The 23,385-nt window shown below is 41.3% G+C and overlaps 1 protein-coding gene across 1 annotated transcript in view; it reads right to left on the bottom strand.

The window, feature by feature from the left end:
• LOC132378877 (semaphorin-7A-like) overlaps positions 1-23,385 on the bottom strand; it is a 46,869-nt gene that overhangs the window by 12,897 nt on the left and 10,587 nt on the right. The window contains exons 2-9 of the mRNA XM_059946144.1: positions 23,176-23,312; positions 9,993-10,037; positions 9,241-9,339; positions 7,596-7,698; positions 7,394-7,501; positions 5,115-5,236; positions 3,053-3,231; positions 1,337-1,448 (exon numbers count right to left, since the gene is read on the bottom strand). Coding sequence (XP_059802127.1) covers positions 1,337-1,448; positions 3,053-3,231; positions 5,115-5,236; positions 7,394-7,501; positions 7,596-7,698; positions 9,241-9,339; positions 9,993-10,037; positions 23,176-23,312 — 905 coding nt within the window. The remainder of the gene's footprint in view (positions 1-1,336; positions 1,449-3,052; positions 3,232-5,114; positions 5,237-7,393; positions 7,502-7,595; positions 7,699-9,240; positions 9,340-9,992; positions 10,038-23,175; positions 23,313-23,385) is intronic.

Below are 23,385 nucleotides of genomic sequence, written 5' to 3'. Positions count from 1 at the left end.
AGGTCTTTCTTGGAATTGTTAGTTAAGGTACAATAGTAAAATGACCAGCAAACCCAATGGAGAGAGACTGACACTGAATATGGTTGACAGGCGGGCACTTGGAAAAGCTGAGTCAAACAATCAGCAAAGCTTGTTCTTTGGTTAATTTGATTGTGTGGAGACCTGATGTGGTGATAGTACACACTGTGCTGTAACCTTGATTTGATGGTGTGAATTACATGATAATTTGTCCTATAACAATTCAGATCAGTCACTGCAGTGTACCATCTAACAACTGTTGTATCAACTAACTCAGGTCGAGGTGGAAGTTGCAGATGAGCACAGGAGACTGAAGCTCTGTTATGGATCAGTCTTTCCTATCTCTTCATACATGTGTGAGGGAGAAAATGAGAAATGTGTCTTCTAGTTATAAATAGTGCTTGATGTTAAATTAAAAGTGATTTAAGATGAACAAAGTGAATTTATTTTCTCCAGGAAATGGAGGCTGAGGGGCTACTGTGCTTGTAGTCATTTAATTGCTTGCAGGTTTTGACAGAGTGTTGAAGAGAAGGGTCTCGCTTGAGGGGAAGAACGAAACTGCAGGTCATCAAAACAAGAGAGACACTAGGGAATTCAGGATGTTCCTTACACAAAGGGCAGTAATAACGTGAAGCTTGCCCCCACAGAGAAGGGCTGAGCTGACAGTATTGATGTATTTGTTATCAAGCTGGTCAGGGATATACGGGGGGGGGGTGGGGGGGGGAATACAGAGTCCCACGGCTAGACTTAGATGGGAAACGAGATGAGAAAATTGAGTAGGGCTTAAATGCCGGGATGGACTATTTGTGCCAAATGGTCTGTTTCTGTATTGTACATCCATGTAATTCTGTGCAAGGAGGGATCCAGTCATCTCAAGGTGAAACCGTTAAACCTTCTGTATCATTCACTTACTTTAAATTGCCGTCTAAGCATGTATAATGATGATTCAATGCAGACATACTGCTCTGTCATTTCCCCCACCTACCATGAATAGAACTGTGTCCCTGGTGTTGCACCTACCAGCTCCTCCCATTGTACTGCAGCCTTTCCCAGACACCACCCATCTCTAAATACCTACTGCTCAAACTTCTGCCAGTTTTCAGCCTGAATCACAAATGCTGACATTAAATCAGTGGCCCAGACAGGGATTTAATACAGTTCCTAATTGACATCCACACACACTGGTCCAATTTTTCCCCTCACTATACTCCTCACATGCAACACCACAAGACTGTAATAAAGATTGTTCAAGTCCTGCTCTCATGAGATAATTACCCTGCATTCACAAAAGTCAAACATCCAATTGGCAGTTCCTCACCTGGCCGGGTCTGGGGTTGGAGGGAATACTGTCCCCGTAACCCACAAAGGCAGATTTTTCAAACACGTCACTGATCTCCTTCATGGAGTACACGCACACGGCTGTTCCATTCCTGAAAGAGGCACGATATTAGAAAAGTGTCCAGTGAGGGAGAGGAAGAGAACAAACTGTGTTGCTTCTTATCTAAAGCACTGCCCCCAATACAACCGCAGGATGTGTGGGCTATTAATGCAAAAAAAAAGTTCACAATGTACATGGGCTAACGAAATTAATCTGATCTCTCTTACTGACCTTGGATAAATTGTCTAAGAATCACTTAATAGTCACCATATCTTATAGGTTTCATCTCCGGAGTGTGGGAGATCAGTATTACAGTATAGGCCTGGATATGACTAAGGTTACAGATTGGCTCAGTGTGATGTTACCTTGAAATGTCTGGATCTGATAAATATTTCAGAGTAAGCATCAGATTGTATAATCATTCTAGTGCAGACACTGGGTCCGATTAAAAAATGCAATAGTTCTGGATCCCATTACAGTGTAAGATAGAACTGATTAAAACATTGTAGGTCTGGTTCTAACAACACACACAAAATGCCGGAGGAACTCAGTAGGCCAGGCAGCAACTATGGAAAAGAGTAAACAGTCGACATTTCGGGCCATAAAGTCTGGTCTGCTGAGCTCCTCCAGCATTCCGTGTGTGTTGCTTGGATTTCCAGCATCTGCAGGATTTCTCTTGTTAGGTCTGGTTCTGATTATTATTAATGAATTGGCTCTTAACCCAATATATTTTTACCGTGATTCAAAGAGGGGATCAAAAACTGAGACCTTTCCTGGACATGCACTCAGCCCTTTCTCATTATAAGGACATCTCCACACACCTGTATTCCCAGATTCCTTTGTTCTACCACACTTATATGCCCTACTGTTCACCATGTAAAACCTACCTTGGCTGGTCTACCGAAGCACAAAACTTCCCACTCGTCTGCCTGAAGTTCCATCGGCCATTTTTCCAGCTGATGCAGATCCCTCTGCAAGCCATGATGGCCTCCTCATAGACCACCACACTCTCAATCTTGGTGTCATACACAGATTTTACATTAACATCCAGATAACTGATATAAGTAACAAACAACAATAGACCCAACATCGATCCCAGCAGCACTCAACTATTCACAGGCCTCCAGTCAGAGAGGCAACCCTCTACTACCACTCTCTAGCTTCTCCCCCAAACCCAAATCTAGGAATGAACCTCCTTGTCCAGCATCCCATGCAGGACCTTGTCAAATTCCTTACTAACATCCATGTAGACAATATCCACTGCCTTGCCTTCATCCACTATTCTGGTAACTTCATCAACAATCTGTCTAAGATTGGCTAGACATGAAGTACTATGTGTGAAGCCATGCTGACTATCCTTAATCAGTCCATGTCCATCTAAAGGACCAATCTTGTCCTTTTGCTCTTAACATATCTGAGGAAATCCTTAGGATTCTCCTTCACCTCATCTGCTAAAATTTAAAATAAACAATGCCGTCCTCACTGCTGGGAAGACTAAAGTGATTCCAAATTTGTCCAGAATAACAATTAGATCTGGATGGAGAGAAGGGGGATGGTGGTGACTATGTAATTTGCAGTGTATCAGGCTTTGATGGAACAGCTCTATATTTGCTATCACCATTCTACATTCAACATGTTCTGCAGTTGGGGACTCACCAATTGCTGCTAAAAATTCCATACACTCTCTCTTCGTTGTCACGGGGTGACTTGTATACAAAGACATCTTCAATTCTGTTGAAATGGACGTTCTCAGCAGGGTTGCTACAGAGCAGACGGGCTTTGAGAAAGGTTGCCCACTTACTCAGCAGTCGTTGTCTGGATCCACCTCGGTCATTCTGTGAACAAAACAGATCCGAACCTGTGACAACCCATCACATCGGCAGCTAACCCAGGAAAGGTGGAGTGGATGGTTGCCTCCTGTCAGGTAACCAGAACACTTTAAGCCACCAGAATCCTGGATCATAACAGGTGACTCTTGCAAATGCTTAACAAATCTATTGACCAGGGAAGTTTAATTATAAAGACATTATAACCAAATAAAGGGTTCTACAGTGTTTTACAACTACACAGTGTCCTTGGTAACGTCTTGGGAGGAATACCAATCCCAGATAATTGACATTTTACACATTTGATTTAGTCCAGGATGGAATAAAATCCTCTGTGAACTCACATGTAGAGACCATTAAAACAAGAACAGCACTAAGAAATTGAAGTTGGAATTCAGAGGAAACTCCTCTACCAAACGAGGAGAAAGAATGTGGAACATTCTCTACAGGGAGTGATTGAAGTGAAGAGAGTTGCAGATGGTTAAATAACAGAAACAGATCCAACAGCTCACCAGGACCGCACCAACCCTCTGAACCACCTTCGAAACTCCAGCAAGTGAACTCCTTTTGAGAGTTCTGATGGTGCTGGGTTTTTTTCTCTCCCATATACACATTCACAACTCTGAAAAGGACTTCACTCAACTTGCGGGCAACACTGTGTCGCGGTGGGTATTGAAGCTGTCTCACAGCTCCAGCAATGCAGGTTCAACTCTGACCCCGGGCTCTGTCCGTGTAGTTTCCACGTTCACCCTGTGACAGCGTGGAGGGTCAGCTTTGCTCCCACATCCCAAACAGTGCGTGGACCGGGAGGTTAACTGGTCACTGTGAATTGCCCCTGGTGTATGGGTGAGTGGTAGATTGTGGGAGAAGCTGGTGAGAGGGTGGGGAGAATCAAGTCGGACAAGTGCTAATGGGTATGATGGCCTGTGACCTCAGTGGGACAGAGGACCTAGTTCCATGCTGATTAACTCCATGGCTCATGACAAAACAAATACAGTGCAATAACAGAGCAAAATAGTGAGGTAGTGTTCGTGGACAGAGATGGATGTAAATACACTCAGTGGCCACTTATTGTTTTAGGTACACCTGTACTTTAATGCAAATATCCAATCAGCCAATCATGTGAGAGCAACTCAACGCGTAAAACCTTGCAGGCAGGGTCAAGAGCTTCAGTTGTTATTCAGTCAAAACATCAAAATGGGGAGGAAATGAAATCCAAGTGGCTTTGACTGCGGAATGATCGTTGGTGCCAGACAGGGCGGTTTGAGTATCTCAGAAACTCATGCACAACTGTCTCTAGAGTTTTACAGTGAATGGTGTAAACAAACAATAAAATATCCAGTGAGCAGTAGTTCTGTGGACGAAAACACTTTACTAATGAGAGAGGTCAGAGGAGAATGGCCAGGCTGGTTCAAGCTGACAGCAAGATGGCAGTAACTCAAATAACCACCTATTACATCAGAGGTGTGCAGAAAGCATCTCTGAACACACATCACATCAAATGAAGTGGGTGGGCTACAGCAGGAGAAGACCATATGCACATACTCAGTGACCACTTCAGTAGGTACAGGTGCTACCTAATAAAGTGGCCATGGAGTGTACAGGCAGCGTCACATAAATACAATAAACTGTCCGTGTGCTTTCAATCTTAAAGTGAGGGGCGGCCTTCGATATCAGAAGTGTCCCAGGGCAGGGGTGGATCATCCCCTGCACCAGGAGTTGGACCTGCAGCTCACGCTAACTGGGCGATAGAATGTAGGTGACCAACCACACAGTCTGGTCTCCTCCCTGAAAAGTGTGGCAAGAGGCCAGAGAGAAGCTCCCCAGTGATGGAATAACGATCCTACTGGAAGTGGCAGCAGGTCCAGTCGTGGTCCTTGGGGCACACTCACCTTACACACTCGGCCAATCCGTGAAATCCATGGGTCAATATCCGGGTTTTCCTTTGCAATCCTTTCCTTGAAGAACATGTAAATCATGTCACCCATTGGTGACATTCCCACAAACTTGGGATCTGAAGGGAAGGAAGCAGGATTACAGATAATTGATGAAGTGAAGGCTGTGGGAGGATCTGCTACGGATCAGAGAGCTCACGGTAACCACGGATTTGAAGGGTCAGGAAATGGAGGACAGTCAGGGGTTTATGACAAAACAAGTTGAATTTCTATAGCACCTTCATGATCATGGAACAGACCAAAAGGTTTCACAGCCAAATGAATACCTGTTACTGTGCTGCTGCGTCATAGGGAACATGACAACCAATTGTGCACAGCAAGCTCCCACTAACAGAAACCTGGTTAATAAATGGATGGTCCATTTTGGACACTTTGGAGGAATACCAGCTTCTTAAAACTGACACCATGGGATGTCCTGTCTCTACCAGAGGAGTCCGGCTGAAGACTGGAACTCCCACATGCCACCAACCCTTCCCACCACCCCCCCAGTTTTCCACTGACATTATGAGAATGGAGCATGGTACCACTGACAGATGAGATGCCACGCATTATAAATGTGGCTATTTTGATGTCCTATTGTCACACATCTCACCAAAACCCAGGGAAGTCTTCCCCCTTCCCCCACAGCGGTAGTGGAAGTTTCCCCATGTGATCTTCTGTCACACCGCAAATGAAGGAATTCTTTCTGAATGCCTGGTCTCTCGTGTTGATTTCAATAATGCTGCTAAACCCCACAGCTCATTGGTCCCTACAGAGACACCACTTCACAGCACTGAAACTTCAGCTGTAAGGCCTTCGCTGTTTCAGCCTTGGTACCGCAGCCCAGGCATGCCGGGAAAATAGAGATTCCTCATCTGCAAATGTGGATTAACAACTAGTCAGCTTCCTCTTAGAGGGCAAAACTGAGGCAAAGAAGTTCCTTGTCAGTTTGTCAGCTACAAGAGACAAAATGCTCAAATGCTTAAATATATGAGGAATGCACTTTGAACAAAATGAGGTTCCAACTGTTTTCTCTCAGAGGGTCAACAGTCCCTGGAACTCTCTTCCTCCAGGTCTTTTAAGGCAGAAGTTGTCAGATTCTTGACAGGCAAGGGCTGAAAGGTCACCAGGCACAGGGAGGGAAGCTTGGCTCAGTTTACAATCAGATGAACCATGATAATGAATGGTGGAGCAATTCTGAAGGGCTGAGTGGCTAACTCCTAATTTGAACGCTCATTAGCAAGCAGCAGCAGCTTGACGTAGAAGCTCCACAGAATGAGCTCTGACTGAACCCAGAATAGAAACTTCCAAGAAGTATTCAAGCTTATCTGAATTCCCATCACCCAGCCGCAGAGAGCTGGTGCACTTGTGTCTCGCTGACCTGAAGATGTCCCAAGAAGGTGCAGGTGGCAGTTGGACGGGCAGTGTGGGTGGGGGTGTGACCTTGATGACCCTCTGATTTGGGAAGCATCCCTTTTCCCTTGGCCCCACTCAGAGATCCGCTTTAATAACTGAGGAAGACCCCTCCTGCCCCTCTTTTACTCAGTGCTATCTAGCCCCTGTAGGAGGTACATAGCCGAGTACTGTGTCCCTCCTGGGTGTGTGAGGAAACTGGCAGCTCTCAGGGCAGTCATCAGGAATGACTGCACAATGTCAGGATCCAAGATCAGGTCAGATTTCCGTGAGACATCCCAAGATGAAAGCCTGGGGTCATCACTGATCTTTGTGGTTATTTCCTGATAAAATGGGAGCGATGCTGAGCCAGTTCTCTATCCTGTAATGTGCATGTGGTGGGGAGGGTGGGGAGAGGCCTTCAGTTGATCGACAGCCAGTAGCTCAAAATAAGGAAGTGAAGGTAGAGACTGAAAATGCATAATTGTGTCACCATGACAATCGTTTCAGCAAGTTGTGAGTAAGTGAATTATCTGGTGTGTTGCTGAGAGACACAAGCTTTGCTTTCCAGTACGTGCGGAGAGACCTGACCTCAGCCTGCAGGATGACAGGGAGGGAGGGGTTGGGTATTCTTTGGGCCTTGGGCTCCGTGAGAAATAAGTTTCAGACCTATTCCCTAGGCCAGAACCAGTGACGCTTGTAGAAACAATCATGGTGCTTTCTGAGAGGAGGGTTGAAAGGAGGATGATAAATGCGGAAAAATAAATGCTTCTAGTCACACAGTGAGGAGTTTGTAGGGAAGAAACCTGTGCAGGAGGGGCAAGGAAATGGCATGTCACACTTACCATTCATCCAGTCGTCAGCAGACTTTAACCGTGAGGGTTGTTCACCCTTCTTGTAGCTAATAAGTTGATTTCTGTCTCCATCAGATGCTGTGGAATAGAGTCGTTGCTCTGTAAGGAGGTAGAAAATGCACACACAAACAGACTGAGTGTACTGGCCCTAGTTCTCCAACGTAATGTGAATTGAAACTGCAAGAGGACCTACCGACAACCAGTGAAGTGAAGCCTTGTTGTGGGGTTTTTGGGCAGACACCTGATCCCAGGGCATAGTTATGTCCGTTCTTAAATACTTCCCATTTATTGTTAAACTGAAAAAGAAAATTTTACATTTTACAATTCAAATGAATACATTAAAAATTTGTTTACAGTTACTTATAATGGACACATAATAAAGGGAAAAAAGAATATTCCTGATATGCTGATATGCATACATCAGTCATGGAGTCAAAGGGCTGAATGGCTTCCTTTCATCATGCAACCTTTGTGATTCTGTGAAATTAATGCTGCAGGGTCTCGCTAAACCTTTACAGAGTAAATGGTGAACGCATTTGACTTCTGGTTTTGACCTAGGATTTACTGCACTGGGCTTTCTCCTCTCCAAAACACATTTCACTTGAAGAAGGGCCTTGGCCCAAAATGTTGACTGTTTATTCATCTCCATAGATTCGTGTGTGCGTGAGAGTGAGAGTGAGAGTGAGAGTGAGAGAGAGAGTGAGAGTGAGAGAGAGAGTGAGAGAGAGAGAGAGTGAGAGTGAGAGAGAGAGAGAGAGTGAGACAGAGAGTGAGACTGAGAGAGAGAGTGAGAGAGAGAGTGAGAGAGAGAGAGAGTGAGTGAGACAGAGAGAGTGAGAGAGAGAGAGAGACAGTGAGAGTGAGTGAGAGAGAGAGAGAGAGAGAGTGAGAGTGAGAGAGAGAGAGAGAGAGAGAGAGAGTGAGACAGAGAGTGAGACTGAGAGAGAGAGTGAGAGAGAGAGTGAGAGAGAGAGAGAGTGAGTGAGACAGAGAGAGTGAGAGAGAGAGAGAGACAGTGAGAGTGAGTGAGAGAGAGAGAGAGTGTGCGTGTGTGTGCACGCACGCACACACGCATGTGCACGCACACGTGTCGCTTTGGATAGCCAGCATCTACAGAATTTCAAATCTGCAGAAGCTGGTAATCCAAGCAACACACACAAATGCTGGAGGAACTCAACAGGCCAGGCAGCATCTAAGGAAAAAAGAACAGTTGACATTTCGGGCCAAAACCCTTCACTGGGATCCTTGTTTATCACCAGTTTGATTAGAGACAGCGCGGTCACTACAGTCAGTGACAGGTGAAATGGTCCTTGTTACAGTTCAGCTTCTTCGTTACCAAGCATTTGAGAGACCACGTCAACAGATTTGTCCAACTTGCTCAGTTAGAGAATGAACACTATTTTCCACACACTAACATTGTGAAAAGTTTGATGGGATCTCCATTTTTCCCACTAGGGTGGTTCACTGTGGCTCCAGAGGAGAAAATGCTTCCACTAAAGAGAGAAACCTGAATGAAGTGCCATGATTACAGGGTAGGGGGTGATGATTTAACTTGAGGTGTGTGGGAACTTTTTCTCACAGAGGATGGTGAAACTCCGGAATTCTCTACTCCAGAGAGTTTGCCACTCAGGAGCTTCACTCTGACTCCAGGAGACTGTGCACAATGAACTATATTTGGGGAGTCTTCCACTGGACAATCTGATCACCAGGAGATGCAGACAGGTGGTCCAATATCGGCCACTGCACACACCACCAAAGTTAAAATTGCTCCCCAAGCCTTTACAGTGAAGGGCACAATTGAAACAAATGCATTAAAAAATTTGTTCACAGTTACTTACAAACAGCCAACACTTTGGGTCCATCCAATTGGTTCCACACACAAAGAGATTAGTTTCATTGAACTTCTGTAAGATCATGATATAATTCCCACAGGATCCCTGGAAAACAAAGGGATTCGATGTTTTAAACAGTCACTCAGTCAAAGAAACCAGGTTCCTGATACCCAGTGGGAGAGATTCTGATACATGAAAAGGCATTATGGCACCATGACCAAACCCAATTCCAAGAGAGTGGTTGAGGCTTCAGGAGTGTGTAACTCCCTCTGCAGAATGCCAACATCTCCTTGGCCATCAAACCTCAAAGTTATCAGGGTGAGAAGAAAGAAATGGAGGAACCACCCCTCTGAGGGTTAGAGAAGGTTGCTGGAGATGCAATATCCTTCCCAAACCACTGAGGTGGAGGTCTAATGTTGTAGAGTGTATGGGCACTGAGAAAGCTCTGGAGACACACAAAGAAAATGTCCTCTACCAACTTCAAAGTCTACAGAGCAAACAAAACTGGAGGACCTTGGCAGGTCACGTAACTTGACAGATTTGGATCCCAGATCCAGAGTTATAATTAAAACAGCCAATTAGTGACTGCCTTTGAAAAACAGGGGAGGAAATTTCAGGAACTATGTTACAGTTCAATGACATTGTAAAACTGCTGACTCTCTTTGGAAGCTGAGTCTGGATCATCATTGAGACGTGTGTAGGCAAAATGCTTCCCTGCAGACTGAACAGACTGAAAATGATTCCAGAGCACTACTCACCCCATTGTTTTCTTGACATCCTTTGGATTCATGGGGCACGCTGATCTGTAAGGTGAAGAGACAGTTTCATGACCACTGCTGGACAATTCCCATCAATATAACTGGTGATGGAGCTCATTTTACTCCCTTAATAGACGGACCACCACACACGAAATGCTGGAGGAACTGAACAGGTCGGGCAGGATCTATCGCGAGGAATAAATCAGCCGATGTTTCAGGTCCCAATGAAGGGTCTTGGCCCTTAACAGCGATTGTTTATTCCCCTCTATTGACGCTGCCTGACATGCTGAGTTCCTCCAGCATTTTGTGTGTCTTGTTGCTCTGGATTTCCAGCATCTGCAGAATCTTATGAGAGCGCCACTCCTACCCTTTTACCACTAGATTTTATCAAAGTCCAAAGAACATTGGTTACCGACGTACTTTTACATTATACAACCTTGAGATTTGTCTCCTTTCAGGTAGCCACAAAGAAACCTCAAAAGAATGAACTGAAAAAAAAGCAGAACAATGCGCAGAGAGAGAGAAAAAAAGCAAATCATGCAAACAATAAAAGCCAGCAAATAGCATTCAGAACGGAAGTTTCATGAAAGACACAAAGTCAGGCATCAGCACAGCTGGAGGAGGCGACAGCCTCGGTTCATCATACAGCTGAGTAAACGTCGTGGAAACATTGAGCAGAACCAGCCCTCACCTTGCCTCTGGTCCCAACACCCTGACCTTTCCAACCTGGCCCAGTGCTTAAATTGTCCAAACATCGGGTCGTTCCCCACTCTCAAGAACGCTTGAGACCTAAACCCCGAACCCCGCCACCACTATGATTCAGCCTGTACTCCACCTTTCCAATTCAGCCCAGCATTTAAATCAATCAGACATCCGGACTTTCCTACCAGGGATGTCACGACATTGCCTTGATTCTGCTTTGACCCTGCCTCTGCCTTTGTTTACCTCGACCAAGCCTTTCCTGTGCCTCGGCCTCCACTCGCCCCTGCATTGTCAGTGCTGATTGCCATTAATAGTTTTCTTTGTTTTGCTTTTTGCTGCCATTAAGTAGTCGCAGGGCATCACTAGTGCCAGAAGTTGCCGGGGGAATATCAAAGCGCCTTGCAGTAAAAGGCACAAACAGTATCCAGGACCTCACTCTGCCGAACCACCAGCTTTATCACATCAAGTGGGTCGCGCAGTGATACTGCCGGCCGAGCTGCTGCCACACAGTTTCAGAAACCCAGGTTTAGTCTTGAGCCTGCTGTTGTCTACACGGACGTTGCACATTCTCCTGTTCTCCCTATGATCATATGGGCTTCCACCACATCCAAATGACTTGTGGTTTCCGGTTATTGCCCCATGGATCTGGGTGGCTTTGATAAAAATGTCATGAGAAAAAAAGACACAGGGACACTTCGTGGGAACCTGCATTAACCTGGTGGACTGGACTAACTTTCTCCTATAAGGAAGTAGAACCATATGGACAGTGTGGAGATGGGTGCAGGGTAAGGAAAACAAATAATGATAACAAACATGATAAGTCAATCATGACAATTTCTTTTGAAAAATTTCCTTTTGTTCCATCTTTGGTTCCCAGCATGGAAATGCCTTTTTTGGACACATTCTGGTGTTTTTCTCTCCACTCCAGAGACGTGAGTCAGCAAGCACTCCTCTATTATAGAAAATAGCCATAAAGAATTTGGACATGCCTCCATCATTTCATCTGACTATGCATTCCAGTTTATAAAAATTCCCTTCCTTATATGCTTGGTCAAACTTCTCAACTCCATATCTCTGGCTATAGGCTCGATCCCTTTTAAGAAGATGATGAATACCCATAGTTATGTGGGCTGTTTCTCCTAAAATTGCAGGAAATGTAGACAGAGTCTGAGAAGAGGAGGCGATTGTGTGTGATGGACTGGATGGGCTGAATTCACAGTTCTCCATGACAGATGTGGACATTACCACAATACTGATAAGTTAGTACTTGGCCAAGTCATGATCGGAATATTGAATAATCATTATAGAAACACCATTAGGAAAAAATAACAGAAGCTTAGAACGCAAACAGATTATATTAAACAGGAGCTGGTGTTTAGGTTAAGCTATTTATTCTACTTAACATAAGGGGATTGCTATTTACCAGAAATAGAACGAACAGGGTTTTGGTCTAAGTGTTGTCATAATACGAGGGGTGATTGATAAATTTGGGGCCTAATGTAGAAGGAGTCGATTTTAGAAAACCTAGCACATTTATTTTTCAACATAGTCCCCTCCTACATTTACACACTTAGTCCAGCGGCCGTGGAGCATACGGATCTTGGACCTCCAGAAAGTGTCCACAGATGGGTGATTGATAAGTTCATGGTCTAAGGTAGGAGATGATAAGTTATATAGCTCTCGTTACATGCACATGCAGGTCAACTCTTGATGCAACTTACCTTGGGTAATTAACCTACCAACCTTCCTACAGGAAACAATTAGTGAGGGAATGAGATTGCTCTGAGAGTTGCATGGATTTAATGGCACGTCATTGCATTGTAAGTGTGGATCTGAGGTTTCTGCTTGTGCTGTTTGGCAACAGAGGGAAATGACCCTCTGCCGGTAGTCAGTAGGACCACATTAAGGAATATGGGCAGCAGTCAGCTGCTCTGAGCTGGTCTGTTGTCTGGTAAACAACTAGCACTGAACAACAACCACCTGGGCTCATACACCACCCAACAGATTGAGAGCTTCTTCACAAAAGAAGGCACCAAAAACGTGGATCCATCAGACAAAAGCTTTATTCTAGGAGTTGCATCTTGTACTAAACAAAGGTTTAACTGTCACAATATGCTATGTGTTCTTAGTGGTAATGTCATTTGAGTTCTGACAAGAATGAACAGTGCCATCCGCTGTGTTCAGGAACACGCTGTACCAGAATCAACCAGCCCTATCAACTTACAGCACTCTGTGCATTTTCCCAGAATATTTGCCCTGCCGTAATTGAAATGAAAAGGAGATCAGAAGTTCCCCGAACACAGAAAATAGGCATTAAGAGGTGCAAGATGAAAAAATGTTTCAAAAAGAATGGATATAATCTGTTTCAATCCTTAGTATAATTTTTCTCTGATATAAAATGGATGCCAGTGATGAACATGCTGGCAAATTGGTACTGTCAGAAAAGCTCTCCTCAGGCACTTGAGTATATTTTAAAACCTTTACCGGCCAGAAATTTCCTGGTGTTGGTTAAATGCCAACCAGGCACAACAGTCTTTTACACTAAAAGGAAGGTGAGATCCCAAATGCCTTCCTAGGGGTACATAGATTCAAGGTGTTGGAGGAAGGTATGGAGAGATGTCGGAAATGATCTATTTACTTATATTATTTACCAGGAGAGTGGTGGGTGTGTGGAACACCCTACCAGGGGTGGTGGTAGTCGCAGTGAGATTTAGGGACATTTTAGAACATTTAGATAGGCGCACGGATGATAGAAAAATGGAGGGTTATTTCAGATTGATCTTAGAGTAAGTTACGAGTTTAGCCACCACAGGGCCTGTATTATGCTGTAGTGCTCCATGTTCTTCATCTTCTTTTCTACCTATGGTGCAACCTCCTTATGCCAGTACGTCTTAGGGTCCTTTATCTTCACAACCAAATAGAAGGGTTTTCCCAGGCAATGGTGGACCATACTCTCCGACACCTGGCTGATGATCAAGGGTTAATTGACTGGGCAGTAATTAGTTCAAAGTAAGTTTATTATCAAAGTACATATATGTCACCATATGCAACCCAGAAATTTATTTTCTAGAGGGCATACTTAATAAATCTATAGAATAATAGGCATAACAGAATCAATGAAAGACTACACCAATTTGGGTGTTCAACCAGTGTGCAAAAGAAAACAAACAGCGCAAATACAACACACAGATATGTCACCGTATACTCCATGAGATTCCTTCTGGGCAATCGCAGTAAGTGTAAAAGCACAATAGAATCAGTGAAATATGATGGGTCAACAACAACCAATTTTTTTTGTTCTACGAACAATACAAATACAAAAAGAGAAAAGAAGGAGATAACAATGACAAATAAGCAATAAATATTGAGAACTTGAGATGAAGAGTCCTTGAAAGTGAGACAGTTCAGTGATGAGGCAAGTGAAGTTATCCCCTCTGGTTCAAGAGCCTGATGGTTGACGGGTGATAACTGCTCCTGAACCTGATGCTCTGGGTCCTGAAGCTCTTGTACATTCTCCTTGATGGCATTAGCAAGAAGAGTTTTGCCTTGGGTAGTGGGGGTCCTTGATGATGGATGCTGCTTTCCTACGACAGCGCTCCATGTAGATGTGCTCAATAGTGGAGAGGGCATTCCCCTTGATAGACAAGGCCATAGCCACTACTTCACATAGGCTTTTCCTACAAGGGCATAGGTATTTGTGTACCAGGCTGTGATGCAATACATTCTCCCCCACACATCTATAAAAGTTTGTCAAAGTTTTAGAAGACATGCTGAATTTCCATAAACTTCTAAAAAAGTAGAGATGCTGCTGTGCTTTCCTCACAATGGCACTTATGTGCTGCACCCAGGACAAATCCTCTGAAATGATAACAACAAGGAATTTGGATTGCTGACCCTCTCCACCTCTGATCACCCGATGAGCACTGGCTCATGGACCTCCAGCTTCCTCATCCTGAAGTCAATCATCATCTCTTTCGTCTTGCTGATATTGACTGAGAGGTTGCTGCTGTGGCATCTGAGTCAGAGATTCAAATCTCCTTCCTCGATGCTGATTTATCACCACCCTCCATCTGGCCTTTGACAGTGGTGTCGTCAGCAAACTTAACTATAGCACTAGAGGTGTGATTCACCTCACAGTCAAAAGTGTAAAGTGAGTAGAGCAGGGGGCTAAGGACACAGCCTTCTCATACACCAGTGCTGATGAAGATTGTAGAGGAAATGTTGTTGTCAAATCTAAATTGATTCTGGTGCACAAGTGAGGAAATCAAGGAACCAATTGCACAAGAATGTATTGAGGTCTTGAAGCTTATTGATTAGTTTTGAGGGGATGATAGAGTTGAATGCCGAGCTGTAGTCAATGTTTCTGATGTATGCATCTTCACTGCCCAGATGTTCGAGGACTGAGTGAAGAGCCAATGAAATGGCATTTGTTGTAGACCTCTTGACCCCGTAGGCAAAATGGAGAGGATCCAAGTCATTCCTCAGGCAGGAGATGATATACTACATCACCATCCTCTCAAAGCATTTCATCACAGTGGATGTAAGTGACTTCGTCCAGGAGCATTGAGGCAAGTTACCACATTCTTTTTGGTCACCAGTATAACCAGTTGATCAGCACAGTTCATTAGTACTCAGCCAGGTATCTCATCTGGGCAGGATGCTTTCCACGGCTCATCCTACAGTAGAATGGTCTCATGTTGGCCTCAGAGAATAAAGCCACAGAGTTTGTGAAGGTGCCTCCATGTTTTGATGGTCAAAGCCGATTGGGTTGGATCTGTCCTGATCTTCACATAAGATATGTCTGAACACCAAATCTACCTCCCCTCTATTTTTCAGTGCAGATGAAGGGTCTTGACCTAAAACAGCAACTGTCCTTTTCCCTCTGCAAATGCTGCCTGACCCACTGAATTCCTCCAGCAATTCACTTTTTGCTGCAGATACGACTTCGGCAATCTCTTGAATAATATGCACTTTGATGCACTTGTGGGAAACTTCCCTTCAGGCAGAGTATATCAGATTTAATGAACAAGTTCAGTGACCAAAATTATATATAAAAATTCAATATGATTCTAAATGACAAAAATAGGTTCAATGTTGTTTAACCACAAGATTTAATCTCAAATGCAACACACACAAATTGCTGCAGGAACTCAGCAGGCCAGACAGCATCTATAGGAAAATAGCAAAGAGTTATCATCTTGGGCCGAGAGCCTTCATCAGTCCTGAGAAAGGGTCTCAGCCCGAACTCTAGAGTAGAGCTCTCTCTCCTCTGAAAGGACCACAACCTTGTCATTGGGTTTGGAGGCTTGGATACCTCAATGACCCAGGGAGCTACTGTATGTTGCAGGGAGTCAGGACCGGACTGGTCAAACAAAACTGTTAGGGAAGCAACAATGAATAATCCTTCTACATCTGAGTGGCCAAAAACAGAGATGGGGAACCTTCATTGCTGCCTTAAACACCAGCAGCGTAACTTAGACAACATCCCTTTACGCATCAAAACAAGCCTTACATTGAAACTAGCTTAAAGTCAACACCGACTGCTTTGAATTGAACTGTTCATGAAGAATGAATGGAGTATAAAGAAAGGAGAATTTTCTCCCAGATCAACAGTATGCTAATTTAGTTTATTGACACAATGGAATAATTTGTGATGATCTTTTCATTTTTTTAAAATTTTGTTTCAGTCTGAGTAGAGATGCTTGGGCGTTCGGTGAGTTGAAAGACCACTATTATTAACTACCAAATCCCACTGGATGGAACACCCAACTGTCACATCTTACAATGGAAACCATTTACAGTACCAGTCATCCATTTATTTCAGCTGATAATTTAGTTTCTACAACATGTCTCTGAAAGAAATGCCAGGACTGCAGTCTGTGCGGATTGGAAATAACATCTCCACCTTCAGACTTCAACACCGGTGCACCACAGGGGCGTGTGCTTAGCCACTGCTCTACTCTCTCTACATCCATGACTGTGTGGCTAGGCACAGCTCAAATGCCATCTATCCATTTGCTGATGATACAACCATCATTGGTATAATTTCAGATGAAAGGGCATACAGGAGCGAGATATACTATGTAGTTGAGTGGCGTCATGGCAACGACGTTGAACAATTCAGCAAGATCAAAGAGCTGATTATGGACTTTAGGAAGGGTAAAGGAGCTTAGGGAGAGGGGGTAAGAGGGGAGGGAGAGGGGGGAGATTGCTTTATAAAGTCTCAACATTACATTCTTGCTTTTGTATTCCAAAACGATGTGGCCTCATCTGCAGTATTGTGTGCAGCTTTGGGCTCCTTATGTTAGAAAGGATGTGTTGAAACTGGAGAGGGTTCAAAGGAGCTTCACAAAAATGATTCCAGGATTAAACAGACATATGAAAAGTGTTTGATGGTTCTGGGCCTGTATTCACTGGATTTTAGAATAAGGGTGACCTAATTGAAACCTATTGGAAGGTGAAAGGCCTTGATCGAGTGTGGAGAGAATGTTTCCTATGGTAGGAGAGTCTAAGGCCAGAAGACACAGCCTCAAATTAGAACGGAGATGAGGAGGAATTTTGTCCGCCAGAGTGCAGCGAATCTGTGGAATTCATTGCCGCAGGTAGGCGTGGAGGCCAAGATTTTACGTATATTTAAGGCAGAGGTTGCTAGATTCTTGATTGGTCAGGGCACGAAGGGATACAGGGAGAAGGCAGTGTTTTCTTTGCCTCATTGACAGCTGATTCTGAAGTTCATAGTTTCACTTGACAATAAGATGCAGAACTGAAGAGCCTTTTGGTGCCTTCTTTCCTAATGTTCCAGACACAAGACCTCTGTACAAATTCCCATCAGGAAACCTGACAGCCTCCAGAATCTAACTGCTTCTGAAATTTCATAAACACAAAGATAATTGTTGCAAGCCCTGGTCACTCTTCAGCATCGGAGTGGTTTCCAATGTAAAACCTGAACCTGTCTTTTGCCCATTTGTATCTTAACCTGAAGATACAAGGAGTGCAGACAGTGGAATCCAGTCCAACAAGCAATCTGCTGCAAGAACTCGGCAGGTTGATCTCAGCCCGAAACACTGACAATTTTTGTCCTCTTATAGATGCTGCATGACATGCATTTCCTCCAGTAGATTGTTTGTTGTTCCTTCTCCTCTTCTTTTGTAATCCTGACAAACCGCTCAGGGTTAATATACACATTCTGTACAAAAACCCAGCATTTAGAAAGCTTTGGGTGTCGTGTAGTTAATATTTTAGTAATATTTGAGTAAAGCTGTTAATGAAGCATTCTTCATTGTTTAAATAATTATGGGTTATATGTAAAACTACATTAAATTGCATACATTATCAAACCACCATGTCATATCTGCATGCCATGTTTAAAGTAAAAATGAAACCAAGACATGCATTCCAAAAGCTCTGCATGTTTTCCTTTCAATTAGTTTTATGTTTCGGGGTTTCAAAACATAATAACCTGGTTCTCCACTGCTTGGATATCCTGACATTCGGTTCCATCATCATGTTGACAGTAAGTTTGTCTTTGAACATCAGTTTTGAACACAAAGGTGGGACACAGGTTACACCCCTTTTCATTTCTAGCAGAACAGAATGGGGGGGATAACACATTTTGCTTCATTTCGCTGATGCAATCTTTCTGTAAAGACTCCCAATTACACAGGAGTCTGGCAGACCATTCTTAGAATAGTGAGGATTCTCACCACCTAAGAGAGGGTGCACTTGCTTGTTATAGCAGTGCAGCAAGAGTTCACCAGATTGACTGCTGGGCTGACATGGGGATGAGGTTTCTCCTGGCTGGTGTCTGTCAGTTTTTGTTCAATTTCTCACAAAATTCTATTCTATTTTCCTACAAATGCTTGCAAAAAAAAATCTCAAGTATATGTTAACAAAACAAGTTCAAATAATATATTTACTTTGAACATTGAGCTAGGGGTCACTGATGCAACATTGGATGGCATAAAACCAAAAAGAAATTCTTCACCCAGAGGATGCTGAACCTTTGAGGTTCTTGACCCACGAAGGCTGTGAACTCTAAATATATTCAAGAGTGAGACTGACCGATCTTTAAGGGAATGAAGTGGTACAGAGATAGTGCAGGAAAGTGCTGCTGAGAAAAAAAAAGGTCAGCCATGGTCTTACTGAATGGCAGGGCAGCTCTGATGGGCTGAAAGGCCTCCCCTTAAATCTAGTTGTTATGTTTTATGCTCATTATGTTTACAGAAACGTGCTTTCTTTATGAGACCTTACTCACATCACACACACCTTTGAGAAGTTCCTCAAAGATACCATGGAGGGTGCTATAAAATCAAAAGTAACAAAACTAACTTTATCATTAATGAAAGATTTAAATCTGATTGATATAAGGAGAAAAATTAATCCAAGAGAAAGAGATTACTCATTTTATTCAAACAGAAATAAAACCTACTCAAGGATTGATTTTTTTTTATTATCAAAAAATATTCAAGATAGAGTGAAAAGTGTGGAATATAAAGCAAGAATATTGTCAGATCATTCCCCCTTGATAATGACAATGATAATGATGGATAAGGAGGAATCGATCTATAGATGGAGATTTAATTCAACTCTATTAAAACGTCAAGATTTTTGTAATTTTATGAAAAAACAAATTCAATTTTTTTTGGATACAAATCTACATTCAGTTGAGGATAAAATTGTATTATGGGAAGCGATGAAAGCATACTTAAGGGGTCAGATTATAAGTTATACATCTAAAATTAAAAAGGAATACACAGCAGAAATAGATCTATTGGAAAAAGATATCATAAAGTTAGAAAAAGAATCTCAAAGATATATGACAGAAGAAAAACGAAGACAACCTGTTAATAAAAAACTACAATATAATACACTCCAGACATATCATACAGAAAAAGTAATTATGAGAACTAAACAGAAATATTATGAATTAGGTGAAAGATCGCATAAAATTCTTGCTTGGCAGTTGAAAACAGAACAGGTTTCTAAAACAATAAATGCAATTAGAACAAGTGTAAATAAGGTTACTTATAAGCCTTTAGAAACTAATGAAACTTTCAAAAATTTTTATACTGAATTATATCAATCAGAATCACAAAATAAGACTACTGAGATAGATAAATTTTTAATCACAAATAACTCTTCCAAAATTGAATTTGGAAGAACAGAAAGGATTAGATATGCCCTTTACATTAAAAGAGGTTGAAGAAGCTTTAGGATCACTTCAGAGTAATAAATACCCAGGAGAAGATGGTTTTCCTCCTGAGTTTTATAAAAAATTTAAAGATTTATTAATTCCTCCTTTTATGGAATTAATATACCAAGTGGAAAGAATGCGTAAACTTCCACAATCTTTTTTAACAGCGATCATAACTGTATTGCCAAAAAAAGTAGAGACCCTTTAAAACCAACATCATACAGGCCTATTTCTTTGTTGAATACAGATTATAAAATACTAGCAAAAATTTTATCTAATAGAATATCTAAATATTTACCAAAATTAATACATATGGATCAAACAGGTTTTATTAAAAATAGACAATCAATGGATAATATAACTCGGTTACTTAGTATTATTCATCTGGCACAAAAAAGAGAGGAAATGAGTGTGGCAGTTGCTTTAGATGCAGAAAAAGCATTTGATAGATTGGAATGTGATTTTTTATTTAAGGTATTGGAAAAATACGAGTTCGGAAAATCTTTTATACAATGGATTAAAACTTTAAATACTAATCCTCAAGCTAAAGTAGTTACAAATGGTCAGATTTCAACACCATTTTGCTTAACGAGGTCAACTAGACAAGGCTGCCCATTATCACCTGCTTTATTTGTATTGGCAATAGAACCATTAGCAGAATTAATTAGAACAGATTCAGATTTTGGGGGCTTTAAAGTTAATCAAGAAGAATATAAGATTAATTTATTTGCTGATGATGTTTTGATTTATTTAACAAACCCATTGCAATCGTTGCAAAGATTACCTTTTAGATTGGAAGAATATGGGAAAGTATCAGGCTATAAAGTAAATTGGGATATAAGTGAAATTTTTACCCCTCACCAAAGGAAATTACAATCAATGTCGATTAGCAACTCAATTTAGATGGTCAATGAATGGGATAAAATATTTAGGTATTAGAGTTGATAATGATGTAAACAATTTATATAAACAAAACTATTTGCCATTATTAAAAAAAAATAAAAGAGGATCTTGATAAATGGATGATGTTATCAATAGCATTAATAGGGAGAGTTAACACTGTAAAAATGAATATATTTCCTAGATTGCAATATTTATTTCAAAATTTACCAATACAATTACCTCAGAAGTTTTTTCAAGAACTGAATAAATATGTAAGGAAATTTCTTTGGAAAGGTAAGATGTCAAGAATATCATTGGGAAAATTGACACGTAAATTTGATCTAGGAGGGTTACAACTTCCAAATTTTAAGAATTATTATAAAGCAAATCAACTTAGATTTATTGCGTCTTTTTTTGATGAAGAAAAATCAGCATGGATTAAAATAGAATTGGACAAGATAGGAGAAAATATACCAGAAGATTTTATATATAAATGGGAATCCAAATGGATACGGGAAAAAAAAGAATCTCCTATATTAAGACACTTGATTGATTTATGGAATAAGGTAAATATAGATGATGAGATAAAGAAATCTTTATTAGCAAAAAGAACTTTAATCCAAAATAGGCTTATTCCTTTTACAATGGACAATAAACTTTTACATAATTGGTTCCAAAAGGGGATTAAATATATAGGTGATTGTTTCGAAGGAGGTATATTGATGTTGTTTGATCAATTAAAAAATAAATATAAAATATCAAATAACACTCTTTTCTGTTATTTTCAATTAAGAGCCTATTTACGAGAAAAGCTGGGACAAACAATGTTGATGCCAAAACCTAGTGAAATAGAAATATTGATTCAGAAAGGAAGAATTAAAAAATTTACATCTTGTATTTATAATCTGATTCGAAAGCAAATAATTAAATTAGGAATTCATAAATCAAGACAAAAATGGGAATCTGATTTGAATGTTAAAATTGATGGGAAAAACTGGTCAAGATTATGTTTTGATAGTATGAGAAATACAATAAATGTTCGACTTAGATTAATACAATATAATTTTTTTACATCAATTATATATAACACCACAGAAAATAAAAAGATTAAATTCAAATATGTCTGACCAATGTTTTTGATGTAATCAAGAAATTGGTACTATTTTACATTCTACTTGGTCTTGTTTTAAAATTCAACCATTTTGGATAAATTTAAGACTTTTATTGGAACAAATTACTGGAGTACAACTTCCACATAGTCCAATATTATTTTTATTAGGAGACATTGAAGGGACAATACCGAAACTTAAATTGAACAAGTATCAGAAAAAATTTATAAAAATTGCATTGGCAGTAGCCAAAAAAGTTATCGCAGTTAGTTGGAAATCTGATTTATACTTAACTATGGATCGTTGGAATAATGAAATACATAGTTGTGTTCCATTTGAAAAAATTATGTATAATTTAAGAAATGAATATGATATATTTTTGAAAATTTGGCTCCCATACTTACAAAAGATAGGATTATATACATAGGTCCTTTGAAGATAAAATTATAGTAATTGGGGAAAGTAAAAAATAAATATCAAAATTATTTTGAACTCCATGGAGCATGTGGGGATCCTCCAATATCCAGGCAATCTTTTTCTTCTTTCTTTTTTCTTTCTTTAGATAAGGGTTGGGGGGGGGGGGTTAATATTACCTTTCTTACTATTTTACTATTACATTTATTCTTTGTAATTTCGGAAATTCAATAAATAAATATTTAAAAAAAAGATACCATGGAGTTGGCAGGCTAGCGTAAAACTACTTCAGCACCAATGACCCGGGTTCAATTCCCACCGCTGCCTGTAAAGAGCTTGTATGTTCTCCGTGTTACCACGTGGGTTTCCTCCGGGTGCTCAGCTTCCTCCCAAAGAGGAAGCTAGCAGGTTAATTGGTCACATGGGTGTACTTGATGAACAGTGTGGGCTCGGTGAACCAGAAGGACCCGTTACCCTGCTGACAAATGATATTGCCTTTATATTTAGCTAAACAAAACGAAAGCAAAAATATATGAGTTCAGCGCAAACCTTAAAGATGACTTCCCTGCTGAATCAGTGGGAATGCAGATTGGTTACTATTTTGCTAATTCGACATCTGTGAAAGTTCAAGATAAATCCCTGCCAATAATATTCATCATTTAACTCTCTCCAATAAAATCAGATTCTTGGGCATGCTATCTGACCCCAGAAATGTGGAAAAACAATGGATCACAGAACAACAGCCGAAAAAACAGATGTATTACAACACTTCAAAATGGGGCTGGAGAGTGTGGAAGCCTCCTATGGACATCTTTCAATAATGACACCAGTTCTTGGTATCTCAGCACATTTACAAATCCAGAAGCAATTGATTCTACACTACCGTTTCTAGTGTGGGAGAGACATCAAAGTTTATCCGATGAAGGACTCCATTTCCACCGATATAAACAGTGCTTCCCTCGCGGAGAGTGGTGGCAAACTTTCCAGTATGGTTAAACACAGCCCGGTCTTTAATTTCATCTGTAGGGATAGAGAGGAGCAAGATGTTAATACTTTAAAATATCTTCAACTGGCATAGGGGCAACAAAGCAAC

This window comes from Hypanus sabinus, chromosome 21 (genome assembly GCF_030144855.1).
Source record: "Hypanus sabinus isolate sHypSab1 chromosome 21, sHypSab1.hap1, whole genome shotgun sequence".
In the NCBI taxonomy this organism is placed as follows: Eukaryota; Metazoa; Chordata; class Chondrichthyes; order Myliobatiformes; family Dasyatidae; genus Hypanus; species Hypanus sabinus.
Note: the sequence above shows the minus strand (reverse complement) of the source record. Positions and strands in the feature narration are given on the sequence as shown.